Source organism: Trachurus japonicus, chromosome 24 (assembly GCF_045865225.1).
Source record: "Trachurus japonicus isolate A0001 chromosome 24, Traja_1.0".
NCBI classification, from domain to species: domain Eukaryota; kingdom Metazoa; phylum Chordata; class Actinopteri; order Carangiformes; family Carangidae; genus Trachurus; species Trachurus japonicus.
The window spans coordinates 13,097,696-13,112,699 of record NC_140930.1 but is presented as its reverse complement, the minus strand read 5'-3'; the positions used below and the strand labels follow the sequence as shown (position 1 = coordinate 13,112,699).

The window sequence follows — 15,004 nt, the reverse complement described above, 5'->3', positions numbered from 1 at the left end:
CTTCATAACGTGCTACTTAGACTTTTCTGTCCATTACTCAGTGATGTAACTCTGTGACCATAATGTATTTCCAGCTGCTTGCCAGTTCACGTTGACCCAAGTGCAACCACGAGGAAGTAACTCTAGTCTGAAGTAAAGACCATCATGTTGCCTACTTCTCCTTTACCTCTCGGTTACAGAGTGCATCCACTTGAATCATTAATGACGGGAAAGGTAATAAATATAGTTTAAAAAAGAAAAATGTTAACGCTAACTTTCAAATTTAAGCCAGGTTAGGCGTCAGAGTTGCGACATGCGACCGTTCCTCCGCTGACAATACCAATACTTCAGCAGCGGTGACGTTTGCAAAGCTCATCTCCGCTGTCTCGTCATCGTGCGGTTGTGTAACAGTTCTTTCAAAAGTAATCATGTGTCCGTCGGGGTGTCCTGCACCGGCGCTGCACCTGACTCTCAACTTGAGAGTCTTGCATAATGGATGTGCAGGGCTATTTCTGCTTCAGGTCCTTAGACACACACACAGACACACATACACACACTCCTTCCCATTTTCCTGCTATCCTTCCCGTTGCCACAGGCATCTCCCTCTCTGAACATACATCCCCTTGAGAGCACTCCCACCCCCCTTGTGTCCCATCCTGCATAACTACTTTCAAACAAGCGTCATTTTCAACTCGCTGTCACGTTAAGAGACACATTCAGAAACTTTCTTTCTATATATTTTTCTACATCCATCTCCGCTCCATCATAAATCTGTATAACAGTAACTGTCTGTCTGTGTCTCTTTGTGTTTATTTTTTCTCCTGCTTTCTCCTGAAGTGGCTCTTGTCTTTATCTCTGCAGGAGATGATCATCGACAAGGTGAACGGCCAGCCCGTCCCCCGCTATTTGATATACGACATCATCAAATTCAATGTGAGTAGAGAACGTGTTGTCTGTTCCTATAACCCAGGGGTGTCAAACTCATTTTAGTTCAGGGGCTACAAACAGCAGAATTTGATCTCAAGTGGGCCGGACCAGTAAAATAATAGCATGATAACCTATAAATAAAAATAACCTTTAATTTTTCCCTTTGTTTAAGTACATTATAAAGATATTTCTACAGTTAATGAACTATTGGTAACACTTTATTTGACACCTATCTCTATAATGCATTATAACCATACTTATAATGAGTTATAAATTATAACTCATTATAAGTATGGTTGCTATAACTGTATTATAACTTATAATACAGTTATAGCACTGTATAACTATAGTTAGTAGTTATAATACATTATAACTATATTTATAATGCATTATCGATGTGGGCATTGTCAGCGAGTTACTAACAATTATAACATATTATAATACCTGACCTTATAAGTCATAGTAAAATGCTTTATAGTGTGTTATGATTATTGTTATAAAGCATTATGATCATTTATGAGTGCTTATAACTATAGTTATACAGTGCTATAACTGCATTATAACTCATAAGTATGGTTATAATGCGTTATAGAGATAGGCGTCAAATAAAGTGTTACCGAACTATTACAAAACATGTTATGAACAACCTGACATTGATAAAAATATGTGCAATTTCAAATTTTCACACTTGGTAAATTCATCCTGAGGGCCGGATTGGACCCTCTGCCGGGCCAGTTTTGGCACACTTACCGCATGTTTGACACCCCTGCTATAACCAGTCAATCCTGAAAATAAATCATGTCAAGATCTCTAAACGGGCAGCAGATAGAGGAGGATGTTTCTAACACTGTGGTCCATCAGCAGGTCTCCCTTTTTCTTTTTCTTTTTTTACCCACTGTCTGACACAGTTCAACAGAAAAAAATGTAATTTTGTGGTCCTAGCCTTTCAGCCGTTGCCACCATATGTAATCGGACTGAGTTGCCAGGCCGAGCATCAAAGGAAAACGTATTAAGGTGGATTGGGATTTGCTCATCCTCAAACCTGGGAAATCAAGTTCTCGGTTGGGTTCCTTTAAGGCCGAAGCCGAGCGCTCTGCAGGCCGGAGGGGGAGAGCATGACTCTGTCTGACCCCACACCTTGTCGCACACTGGGCTTTACTACAGCCTGACCTTAACCACAACACAGCGGCTGAACTGCATGTGATCCGTATCTAATATTTATGACGTTTTGGTGCTTGTGCTTGACTTATTCTTTCTCTGACGATCTTTACATTCACTTGTCGGAGTCATAACATTACGGTGCATTATAGATTGGCTGCAGTAGTCGCCTTGGTCCGTCAGTCTTCTCCTATATGTGTAATAGCATATTTCTCCTCTTATATTATTTTGACTCGGCCCGTTTTTCTCGAACAGCCCGAGGACAGCATAACAAGGCTGTTAACTGTTAACACTCTCCCGAACTGTAAATTAATTCATCCCGTGCTGCTAATGGCAAAGCAGACAGACGAATGAGTTCACAGTGTTGCCCCCCAGCTCTCACTCCCTCGCTGTTAAAAACTTGATGAATACCTCGAGACAAAGCGGGCGAGTGGAGAGGGGACGCTTTGGCGATTATGTTTGTATGTCGCATCCTTTTTTTCCTCTTCCCTCCTCCGATCAGAGGGCCCACACGCCGCGAGGGGGAACGCCTTTTGTAAGACGGTGCAGAGGTTAGCAGCTCCACACGGCTCCCATCGAGCCATCACCGAAGCGCCGCGGTATCGATCCTCGCTTGCCATTATTAGCCTCCTCCATTATTACGTGGTGGGCCGCTCCCCGGCACCCGAAAGTTCCCATCCTGAGATCGAGGATAGGAAATGCAGCGGGGGAGGAGGGGGGGAGATGGCACCACCTGCCAGGCCCCGTGGCCTAACGTGACATCTCGCTTGTTTGGAGAGTCGAGAGAAACACAATAGCAGTGTGCTCTGGGATTAGAGAGTAATGAGGAGTCTGTGTTCTCGCTCTGCGATGGGAGATTTGGCAGCGTGCGACCGGTCAGACTCAACTAAGTTCTGTGGCTTTTGATGAATACAAATGAGTTGTGTCAAGACTGTTATAACTCAGCCTTACAGAGGTTTTTACATGCTGACGTGAATGGCCTTTTCTCCAAGCATGTGACTGATTGACTCTGGCTGTCACCCTGAGACATGGAGGGAAGTTTCTATTTCTGCTCTCCCTTCAAAACGGCTCGTTTTGGTTTTTTTGTCGTCCTCATTGAAAGTCGCCGGTGCTTGTCAGTCACTGTCAGCTCCCCCACTGTGGGGGAGAACTGACAAGATGTGATGAAAACACAACAACAATTACATATGTCCTTAATTTTCAAGTTCCAGTAGAAAAGCTATTATCTTGAAATAATGAAGCTGTGGAGGTTTGAGTTTGACATCGCCGTCTATCTCCTGACACTTTGATTGACCTTGTTATCGCTCATCTCGCCAAAGAAACTTTGGTTACGCTGTTAGGTGCACAATTAGACAAGATAATTGGCTCAATCAAATTAATAACTGCAGCACAAAGAAAGCTGCTTAAAGAATTCACCGCAGAAACTTCATCTGTTCAGGGATCGGGACAGTTTTTACCTACATCAGCTCCATTTACTTCTGCTTGAGGAGTTTGTCTGCAGGTGCAGTCTGTAGCTCTGCAGGACTTTCCACCCTAAGAATAGTCACTGGGCTGCATCACTCTGACAACGCTACCGCTCCTTCGCAGTCGCATTTCACCATCCGCTTTTTCCCTATGGAGGGATTGATTTGTACTTAAAGGGATAGTTCAACATTTTGGCAAATTCACCTATTGACATAATTCCTATAGTCATAGGAGTAGGTTCATTACCTCAAAGTAATCCTTAATCTGCTCAGTGAACACAATGGAGGTGAACGGTACAGGTCCCCTGTCCCTCATCACTCATCAAATACACAATCCAACAACTCCACAATGCTCTCGTGGAGAAGTTATGACCTGCACATTCACCACGCTATGAAATAATAATGTAACAGAGTTGTTTTCGAGGCAAATGTGTAGACGTAACTACATCCCAGACACGGCTGCTGGGAGGAGGGATTTCAAAAGCGGAGTATTTGCTTTGTGTGTTGTAATGTTGCATAATTGTACATGATTATTTCATAGCGTGGTGAATGTGCAGGTCACATCTTCTCCACAAGAGCGTTTTGGAGTTGTTGGATTGTATATTTGATGAGTTTGATGAGGGACAGGGGACCTGCACCGTTCACTGAGCAGCTCACGTCTTTGCCCCACAGATCGGAAAACAACAAGCACCGATTATGAACCTACTGCTATGACTATAGGGATTATGGCAATAGGAGAATTTGCCAAAATGTTGGACTATCCCTTTAAGCAGATAAAAGCAGGTTGGTTCGAGTGGATCAACACTGATCCTGATGCTGAACGGGTTTGTAGATTTGTCCTTCAGCAGCTGGCTAACAGCGACTTCACAGCTCACCTCAGTCACGTTAGTTTAAATCACAGTCAGCCTTATTGCCTTTGATTACCACATCAGCCTCCGCCCTCATTTCCATGTTGAACATGTGGTCGCTCAACGCGGACGTCGATTAAGGAAATAATTGGTTATTGTGGAAGTAATTATAGCAAAAATGTGTCTGTGGAGTCCTCGCTCTCCGTGTGAAAAGCAACAAAGCTTGAACATTCACTGCAGGACTGCAGGTTGGTGTTGTGTGGTGGATTCTTAGGAATACTAATGTACTTGGTTATCAACTGGGAGCCACCACCACTTCCACTGCCTTTTTATTTATTTAGCACAATTCACCCCCAAAGCCTGTTATTCCCCTTTTTTCGTGTTGCTTTATTGGATTAATCATATGAAGATAATAAATTCAGTGTTTGAGATAAAAATAGTCATGAATCTGAATTTTGATTCTAAAGCTCTTTGCAGTGTTTAAGATGTTTTTATTTATTTATTTTTTTAATGCTGCTTTGAAACCGTATCTGAGAGGTAAAAGCCTTTGTCCGCCTCAAAGTGACTCATACGGGAGCAGAAACACTTGGCCTCAGGGCGCTTACGATATAACTAGAGAGACTATAGTCATAAATTGTTACCTACGACCTGTCAGTCTACATTTTTACGTCAAAGAAGAGCAGCTTCTTTTAATAAAGAAGCTGCTCTGTGTGGGTCGTTCACCTTATTTGGACCCTGCATGTAAAACTTTCTGGAAATATGTTGGAAACTTTTCATTAATCGTCGCCAATTTGCGAAATGTCTTCATATATTATAAATTATATAGAGAGGAATTCTGCAAATGCATCCCCCATCCCCATCACAATATAAACCACATGCTAGTAAAAACAGGTGGGTCTGATATTTGTTGGAAATATCACTGGTGGTTCTCTGATGCAGGCAGATAAGCAGACTGTGTGCCTGATAACAGTTTTAGGCCAAAACAGCTTGAAAGCCTCAAATGTTTTTGTTAGAAATGTCCCCAGGGAAGCTGCACATTAAGCTTCTGTTCACCGGCCCCAACACTGATTTTTGTCACCAGTGTATAATGCCATTTATCCCAAATTATCCGAGGTGGTCACAAAGCTTTCAACAGTATTCCCAGTGCTGTTGTTGCTGTTGTTGTTGTGGCTCTGTTCTTGGGTTCATCCTTCAGCCTCTCTATCTTCTGATTCTGTGGCTCTTTGGTGTTTAACTTTTAATCTGTGGTATATATATAGATTCTTTAGGCGCTCTGTTGAGTTTACCCACAAAGGATCTTATGTGATGCACTGATCTGTATCTTTGTGGACTTGATGCAATCTTAACAGATAATCTTATCTTTTATTTCATAATATATATATATATATATATATATATATATAAAATATATATATATATATATATTATATATATATATATATATATATATATATATATATATATATATATATATATATATATATATATATATATTTAAATTATTGTTATAAACTTAATCTATTTATAGTTAATGACAACATGGTGCTCTACAAGTGAATGTTTGGACTAAAGGATATATCTCTCTCTACTAAACTAATTTGGATTTTTTTTCAGGTGTAACTAATGGTTGTGCTTCCATTATCCAATTAATTTGCAAATTATATTTTTGATTAAGTGTTTAGTTTGCGTGTCATGTCATTAAATGGTGGGAAATGCCCATTACCAGAGCCCAAATGAAACATTGGAGTTGTTTGTTATTTTCTGCCAATAATCCAAAACTCAAAGATGAAAGTTTACTACCATATAAAACTTTTTATTATAAGTATATTTTTTAGGCTTTCAGACTGTTAATTAATGGATAGGACAGTAAAGAGACAGAGAGAGAGGGGGAATGACATGCAGCAATAACAATAGTCTCTGTATATGAGGCACCTGCTCTACCCACTGAGCTACATGACGCCCCACTGTTATATAAATCTTGAGAAACCAGCAAATATTTACATTTATGAACGAGGAACCAGTAAATGTTCAGCATTTTTAAAAAAATGTAGAAATTTGAGATTTCCAAAACACCTGCAGTATTTTCCACTCTGAGCTCTAACACAGTGTGTGTCGGAGCTGATCTGTCTTTAAAGATTGGAATCAGCTGTTTGTTGCTGTTTTGTGTCAAACATTGTGCACAGAATCCCTCAGTGACGACAGTACAGTAAGTGAACATGGAGCCGCAGCCTCAAGTTTGAGTTGACAGTGTTGTACACTTTATGGCTATGGAGAGAGACACAACAAGAACCACTGGAGGGAAAAAGAAGAAAAAAAGAAAAGAAAGGATAATTTCACAATTATAATCGTCCTTATTCCCAGTAACATTGGATTAACAAGATTCATATCTGCTGTGCTTTCCTGTGGAACAAGGCATGGGCAGCAGCACATGCCCTGAATCACCCACACGTCACTTACATCTTGTTCCCTCCGGATGACACAGCTGACAGATGGAGCAGAGCGTGTGAAACATGATACCAGCTGTTGCTCCACGATAACGCACCGTGGTTTCATTCTGCGGACACCCTAAAACTAATACAAGTCCTCAAAGTAATCCTCAAAGTCGCAGGTGACACTTAATTTTACCTGTAAACTTATTTGTTGTTTATAAATTACCACTTATACCTGTTTTTTTTTTGTTTTTTTTTACTGTTTTGAACCACAATCCCCAATTTAACCAGCAGAAACTCCGAATAAAGTCTGCAAATACCCAATTGTTTTCATTTTCAAGTGTTGTTTTTCTTCATCAATGTGAAAACCCTCCTAAATAGTTTTTCTGATTCTCAGTTTATCATCCAAAACCCAAATATTTTACAATTTACATTGACATTAAGTAGATGGAAACGTAAATCAACAGGCATGAGAATCTGTAGCCAGAGAGCTGCTTGCATTTAAAATGACCTACACTTTGATCTCGTCATCATAAAGTTGGATCATTTTCTATCTGATCAACTAATTGCTTTATCTCTTAAGTTCCATGGTTATAATATGTCGTCTTGATGGTGAAACTACTAGTTGGTCTCCAAACTTTGCCTTGAATCTGAATCTGAATCTTTTTCTCCTACAATCTGGATTTTAATAACATTTGAATACTGACCAAGGACCACATTTTTAGACTTTGTATTTCAAGGAAATAATATGAGTAATTGAAAAGAGTAAGGAAAGTGTGAAAGCTGTCATCCTTCCCAGCGTGTTTGAATAGTAATGATGGTGTCTTTTGTTGTAGTTGTACGTTTATAAATGAAAGGTAATTGTTTGAGGATGTGTCCATAAGGCTTTTTGTTGTACTTGCTCACATAAGACTACGTGCTTAAAAGAATTCTCTGATCTATGACTCACAAGGCAGCACAGTCTTATAATTGCATCTAATCTTAACTAATTATTGGTCATCCACCTCCTCATTCACTTTGAACAGAAGTCTTTTTCCTGCCTCCCCTCCCCTCATCTCCAATAATCCCACAGAAAGCTCTAGAGAAGTGGCCTTTAGCAAACGGCAGCAAAGCAGAATACAAATGCACCCGAGTCCCCTCCTCCACCCCTCCTCCCCCGCTCAGTGCCTTCCGATACAGATCAGGAAATATTGATCCATAACCCGCCGGTGTAGACGCAATAAGGGTGGAATTGTTTCATCATATATTTCTTAGCTTCATTTCATTTCAGTAAGTAAAAAAAAAATCTAATAACTTATTTATTCTTTGTTGACAATAAAGTTTAGACAGAAATAAGATGGGATTTCCCAATTCAGGGCAATACTCTTCCAGAAGAACCAGAAGCTTCAAGAATTAAGTATTGATTAATTATTCTCGTCTTATTCCTTTCAACCAAAATCCGAAACCTCTCCTGCTCTCAGCTTGAAACAAACATGAGGATTTGATGTTTTCACCTGTCGTCTGTGACGCTAAACTGAACGTCTTTGTTGGACAAGACATTTGAAAACATCACCTTGGTAAAAAGGATATAGAACGGTTATTTTTCACCAATTTCTTTCAGTTTATAGACAAAATGATAAATCAATAAATAACTGTAAGATTAGATTATGGCTCTGGACCCAATGAACCTCTATTTCATAAGCTGAGGAATCACACATGATGTTTTCCCTGCTGTTTCCCAACCCTTTGTGATGAAAATTAGAGTTAACAGTGTTGAAAACTTGATCCTGTCTTTTAAAAAAATGTAATTAAGGTCTCTATTCATATTACTGAATGACTTAAGTTTTTCTTTCTTACCAAACTGGCAAATAGTGTTTTTAATAGCTTTCTCTAGTCTGATTAAAGTGTTGCATGTAGTATTGGATGTAGCGATCACAGGGACACAAAAATCACTCTGTGTTTCGAAGACGTTAATTTTCTGCCTGATAGGATCGATTACAATTGTGCAAAAGTTGTAAGAAAGCTTTTTTTTTTTTCCAGCTGACGTATAAAACATTTGACACTTTTCCCTTTCTCTCTCTCTTCTCTCTTGGCAATAAAGAAATGTCAGCTTCTTTGCTGAGTTTGAGCTGCTTTTCTTTCCGTCTCTGATAACTTGTGAGAAATATTAAATGTCAAATTGTTGTCATACTTTTGGTCCATCTGGCAGACTTTCAGAACTCACTTTTTCCTTCTCCTCCTTCTTTTTCTTCTCTTCCTCTTCTTCTGTCAGTGAGTTTCCTTTTTTTTGTGCTGACAAAAGTGGAATCTGTGAGTCATTATGTTTAATAACTTTGTCAACTGAGCATCGGAGATATGTGGCGGTTTGACCGTTGCTTTACCAGGGAGATTCATCACAACTCCTCTGCACCATTTAACACTTTAAAGTAGTCATGCAGTCATGTTTGGCTCAGCTGTGTTACTTGGCTGCTCTAATTTTCTTCTAAGTGTTTTTATTTATAGCCTAAGGGCAAGAACTCAAGTAGTGTTACATGTGTGTTTGTTTTTTGTTTGTGTGTGTGTGTGTGTGTGTGTGTTTCTCTGCCACCGTCACCGTGGTCGACCAGATGGTTTTGTTGTCACCTTTTGCTCTGCTTAAGTGGCCCTCTCTGTTTGAGAGGCAGTGATGGCTGAGGTTGCTGTGCTCATCTGTGTGTGAGTGTGTAACTGTGTGTGGTTGGCAAATGATGGAGGTGTGTGTGTGTGTGTGTGTGAATGTGTGTGGATTTGTTGTCATAGTGACAAGAAAAAACCTCATTAAACTGTACCGTGTACCTTTGGAGTTGTTATTCCCATGAGCTCAAGCAAAGCCAAGGTCTTATTGGCTGTGGCTTAGTGTACTGTACTCACGGCGCTTCAGACACACACTAGGTGTTACTGTGGATGCTGAAGTTTTGTAGGGAAAATATAAAGCGCTGCAGCAAACAGTTATTTACACTCCACGCTCATCTGTTGATTGTTTTCCATGAACTAGGTTAAAGTGTCTCTACCACATCAGGAAATAGAAATACAAAGTCCATCAGTCGACACTAACATATTTTATCAACAACATTACACATCAAACCTGCATATACAGTAATAGAAGAAAAATATAACATGTTCACCTTAAGATTTTTGCATCTGATATTCATTCACTGTAATGTAGATAATGACTGATGTAATAACCCAAATACACTCCACTCTGCCCATCATCGCTACGCTACGGAGGCTCATGGGATTTCTTGGTTTCAAACTCATCAAATACACAATCCAACAACTCCAAAACGCTCTTGTGGACAAGTTGTGACCTGCACATTCACCACGCTATGAGATAACAACGAAACGTTACCAGGCGGAGATGTTTTCGAGGTAAATTCAAGCAAAACCGCTGATGCGCGTTCCTGTCGGTGCAGTTTTTCAGCAAGCAGTCTCTGCATTTACCTCTAAAACAACTCTGTCTGGTAACGTTCTGTTATTATCTCATAGCGTGGTGAATGTGCAGGTCACAACTTGTCCACCAGAGCATTTTGGAGTTGTTGGATTGTGTATTTGTATGTAATGTAGTTTGATGAGGGAAACCAAGAAATCCCATTAGCCTCTGTAGCGTAGCTCTGAGCAGCTCGCGGCTCTGCTCCGCCATTGTAAAAATAGCTTGCACCGACAATTAAAGGTAACGAACCTACTGCTAAGACTTTAGGGATTATGGCAATGGGCCAATTTGCCAAAATGTTGAACTATCCCTTTAATTAGTATACGTTTTTTTCCTACTATCTATTAATCTGTGATCACTTTCTTGATTAAAATGTCAGTGGTTTTGTAAAATGTGCTAATATGACCACATGTTACTTTGAGGGCATTTCCCTGTTTTATCTGTTTGAAAAACTGTATTTGACAATTTCATTTCAGACGACTGACTTACTGACTAATTTTTTCATCAACTAATTATTTCATACCCAGCACTGTTCTATTTCCATCACCGCTTTCCTACATGTCGGCTGATGAGAAATATTTCCAAGGGAAAATCTGCACAAAGTGTATATCAGAGTTGGCCTGGCAGCGGTGTAGCTGTGTCTACTTTTAAAGATGCCTGTCTTCTTCAGCCTCACAAAAGTGTTCGTCTTCAACCTTGTAACAAGTTTGTTAACAGTGTTGAATTGGCAGCTGATTAATGTTGGATAATTTGTAAAATGTTTTTCCAAAAGATATTTTATTTTAGTATGTATGTCTGATGTGTGCCAACAGTGTAACAGTGGAGAACAGCCCATCTGGAGACTCTTTCTTTCTTTTCCGTTAATATCGATAATGATGACCTTTCTTCTAGCAAAGTGTGAATGTAATTTTTATACATGCATGTCTGATTGAGTAACATTCCCAGGTCACATTAGGGAAATGACCGTGTCTCTTTGTTTTTCAGGCACAGCCCGTTGGCCAGTGTGATTTCAATATCCGGCTGTTGTGCATAGAGAAGGAGATCATTTCTCCCCGGATGGAGAAGATGAAGACCGGACAAATTGACAAAACCAAGGAGCCCTTCAGTGTCCGGAATAAACCCTTCTTTGACATTCATGCGTCACGAAAGGTAATGTGAACAAAGCCTTGTTTTCCCCTTTCCAAGCTCATTTTTCTTTCCATTTCTTACGCTGGTGTGACCCAGCCAAAATCCATTCCAAAATCCATTAAAAATTTAGGTCCTGAAATCCCAAATTTTCTATCTACCAATGGGATTCGTGAGTCAGTAAAGCCCCAGTTACCTCCTGGGAACATAGGTTTTCTAGGGCAATAGTTCTTCGTAGGGTCTTCCAAGGCCAATTAGTCTCAGGTGATGGGCTAGAGCACCAGAAAGATCCTTGTGCTGGTGTCTTCTGGGAAGAGCAGTCTTTTCCACATTAGGGAAACCTGGAGCCTGGGGTTTCTCTGCCTTAGGTCTTGAGTCCAGGAGGAAACCTCCTTCTGGAGTCAGGCCTGAGGCAGGGAAACTCCCGACGAGTGGCCAGTAACTTGGTCTGTCTGCCAGTAGCCGCTGCGATGAGCCACGGAGTTCATTGGTAAAAGTAGGGTCCTAAATGTTGTGACCTCTTCCCATGGAAACTGGCGCTCAAAACCTACAGGGACAGACTTACGCCACCGTCCTAGAAGTTGGTTTCTGCCATTTTCTAAGGAGGTTGGGCAGGAATGGACCATATTTTTTTTTCATTTTCTACATGTATTGTGGATTTTACAACCATGTCCATGATGTGTTCTAGTTTGTGGATGTAAAAATTGAGCTGTGGGCTATTTTCATCAGGTTCATATATAACTGTAGTGACAGCTCTGGATGAAGTCTTATATAATCTCTTATTCATTTATGGTGGACCCTTGTCATCGATTTTGATTTTTATGTCCTTTCTCAGTGGAGTACCTTGTTCCAGAAATCCAGTAACGTTTCTTTAGGAACTCAGGCTTGTTTACTTTATTTCAAACCAGGCTCCGGTTCCTACTTTATGGTTAATGCTCTCAGTAGCCCAGCAACTGCACTGCTGTAGATTGCAGCACTGTGTATCATTGATTGGTGGAACACATACATTGAGCTTTGACCATGAATCTCCGCTGAGTGTGTATAATGCTACAACTGACAATGACTGCCTCTTCCCATGCCTTTGTCATGAGGTACAAGTAGGTTCATGTGAATAAATGACAGCGGAGTAAAGCCTTACAATACACTGCTGATGAGAATCTGCATTTCATGAAGTGGTAGGTATAGGAAATGAAAGGACACAATTTGATAGATTTTATCGGACCTTGCCTTGTTCCTGGTATTGGAGTAATTTACTTGATAATAGCAAGAACAAGTGCATATTGTATTTATGATAATTGAGTCATTTTGTCCCCCAACTGCTTTCATTTTAGATGTGAGAATGCCTTTTGTATTGCTGTACTTCTGTGCTGTCCAGCCTGAGGACAGCAGAGCTTTTATAATCCTGAATAACTGTTAAGTCTTCCTTTAAGGCGTGTATTTGTGCCCTAATGTCAGGTCTGTGGGAGGTCAGAGTCAAATTCATTTGTACAATGTTCTGCTTGGGCCCAGATCAGTCCAGACTCTTGGCCCTGCACATTCACAAAATGATCAAAGTATATGGAGGGACTGGGAGTGAAGCTTTGGGGATTTCTTGTGATACTGTCACATGGGTTCTTCTGCCAACACTGGTGTTGTGGCGTTTTTGTGTCCTGTAAAATTCCTGGTATGAATGGTTGGGCTATCTCCCATCTAACCCCTGTGCTACCCACTCCTCGAAGAATCTCTATGAAAGAGTTACCCCCCAACCCTTTGGGCTCCATGTTGATGATACTCTAGCAATGAAGTCACTGGAGCTCTGTCTGGTTTCTGACTGCTCTATTGTTTCGTGCGGTGACCATCTGCTCCCTGTACAGTCATATCCCTGTTGTACGGGACATTGAAAGAGGAAAACTGGAATCTGGCTCATTAATTCATAGCAGCACAACACTGCACTGCCTGGCATATCGACCAGAGATTCCTTTTGGGGATATTTCAGTCTCAAGCTGGAGTTGTATGATGGCTTTTGTCTGTTGCTAGGCTGCTGTTTTTCATCTCAGACACTTACACATTCATGCCGCCATTTCCCCACCATTTGGGACCATTCATTCTCTTTTGCTTCCTCCACCGGTCCAATTATCTTACAAAGATCCCTTTTTGTACAACAGAATTTGCATGTCGGCACAACCAGATTTATTTTTTTTGGAATTTCCCCCAATTTAATAAAACTTGAGCCCAGTTGGTGGTGCCTGTTCCACAGTAAATCACAGGTACAATGTTTAATTGTATACCTTGGTTGCAATAATACTTGCTTCAATTTGGTAGATTCTACTTCACTCTAACTGGTGGCTTTGTTGGTAACAGACATGAACCAAACCTCTCACTTACAGCAGATACTGCTGCTGCAGTACCGATGAAAATAATCGAAGATTTAAAATGCGCAAAATGTGCATGTATTCACTGTAATCATTAAATGAAAAAGTATGCACTTGAAAAGATAATTATTTACCATCTTGTCTTCAAAAAGTTAATTCTACATGACAGATTTACTTCAAATCACGAGAAACACAATGAAGAGCTACATTGCATTTCAGTGTTTTCCAGCAGAGGACTTCATAAACCTGTAAAAAACTAAATGCAAAGTAGGTGTCATTAGTTTTCATGAGGTGGTGTAGAGTTGTGAGGGATCTTTGTCTTTATCTGTCTGTTCTTTTTTTTCTTTTTTTTGAAATGCATCATTAATACCAATGAAAACTGACAGTCAAGCCGGCGCTTGGGTGCATGAACCTCATGGAGCTTATCATGGCTGAAATGAGCTGATGGCAGCCATGACAGACTGGTTTTTTTCACATTTAAATTTTTGGGTAATCCCAGCAGCTACTGCAGCATCCATAGTCCACCCCTGGTCAGGTTGGGATTCTGCTCCAGTATGGAAAACTACTGGTTTCACTATTTCTGATTTACACCTACCTATAAAGCAGTATGTGCTTGTTTGGATGTACTCTAGACATATGCACTAGAGGCAGACAAATCAATTTGTTCCTCATTTAGCTTGTTTTTGGTTTCATTAAGGCCTTCTGATTCTTCCATAGTAACATCCAAGACACCCATAGTATCAAAATCCAATCATAGCCTGACGTCCTTGGCAACATGCAGCCTCATTGCAGTCACAATAGTCACGTTGATGAAATCCCATTTACCAGTTTTATTGTGCATTGTGTGTCTTTGTCCACAAAGTACTAAATATGATGAGATTCTTGGCGTCAGGCTTTAAAACATTAGAAGTATAGAAAAAAACTAAGGGCTGCAAATAATGTCTGTACCTTCAAGTGCTGCACATTGAGCTCTGCAGACACACTTGTAATGCTGCTCACGTTTCCTTCTTTCTTATGAGCAAACCCTTACTGGCTGTCAAATAAGCTCTTGTGTCAACCCACCGATGTGTGCCAACAAGGAAATTAGTATGTTTTCTTAATGTAGTGCACTTGTATAATTGTGTTAATAGGATTTGAGGCTCTAGGATCCTGCACATTAGCGATCTCGATACATAGAGATGAAATTTCTCCCTGACAGTGATGGACAGTGGTAAGTTACCTAGAGTGTATTTGGCAGATCTGTGTATTCCTTTCAGGGAATTAGGAATCAAGTCAAGACTGGGATTTCTGGTCATTT

The 15,004-nt window shown here is 40.3% G+C and overlaps 1 protein-coding gene across 1 annotated transcript in view; it reads left to right on the top strand.

The window, feature by feature from the left end:
* rngtt (RNA guanylyltransferase and 5'-phosphatase) overlaps positions 1–15,004 on the top strand; it is a 111,531-nt gene that overhangs the window by 32,611 nt on the left and 63,916 nt on the right. The window contains exons 10-11 of the mRNA XM_085770375.1: positions 841–912; positions 11,216–11,380. Of these exons, the coding sequence (XP_085626501.1) occupies positions 841–912; positions 11,216–11,380 (237 nt within the window). The remainder of the gene's footprint in view (positions 1–840; positions 913–11,215; positions 11,381–15,004) is intronic.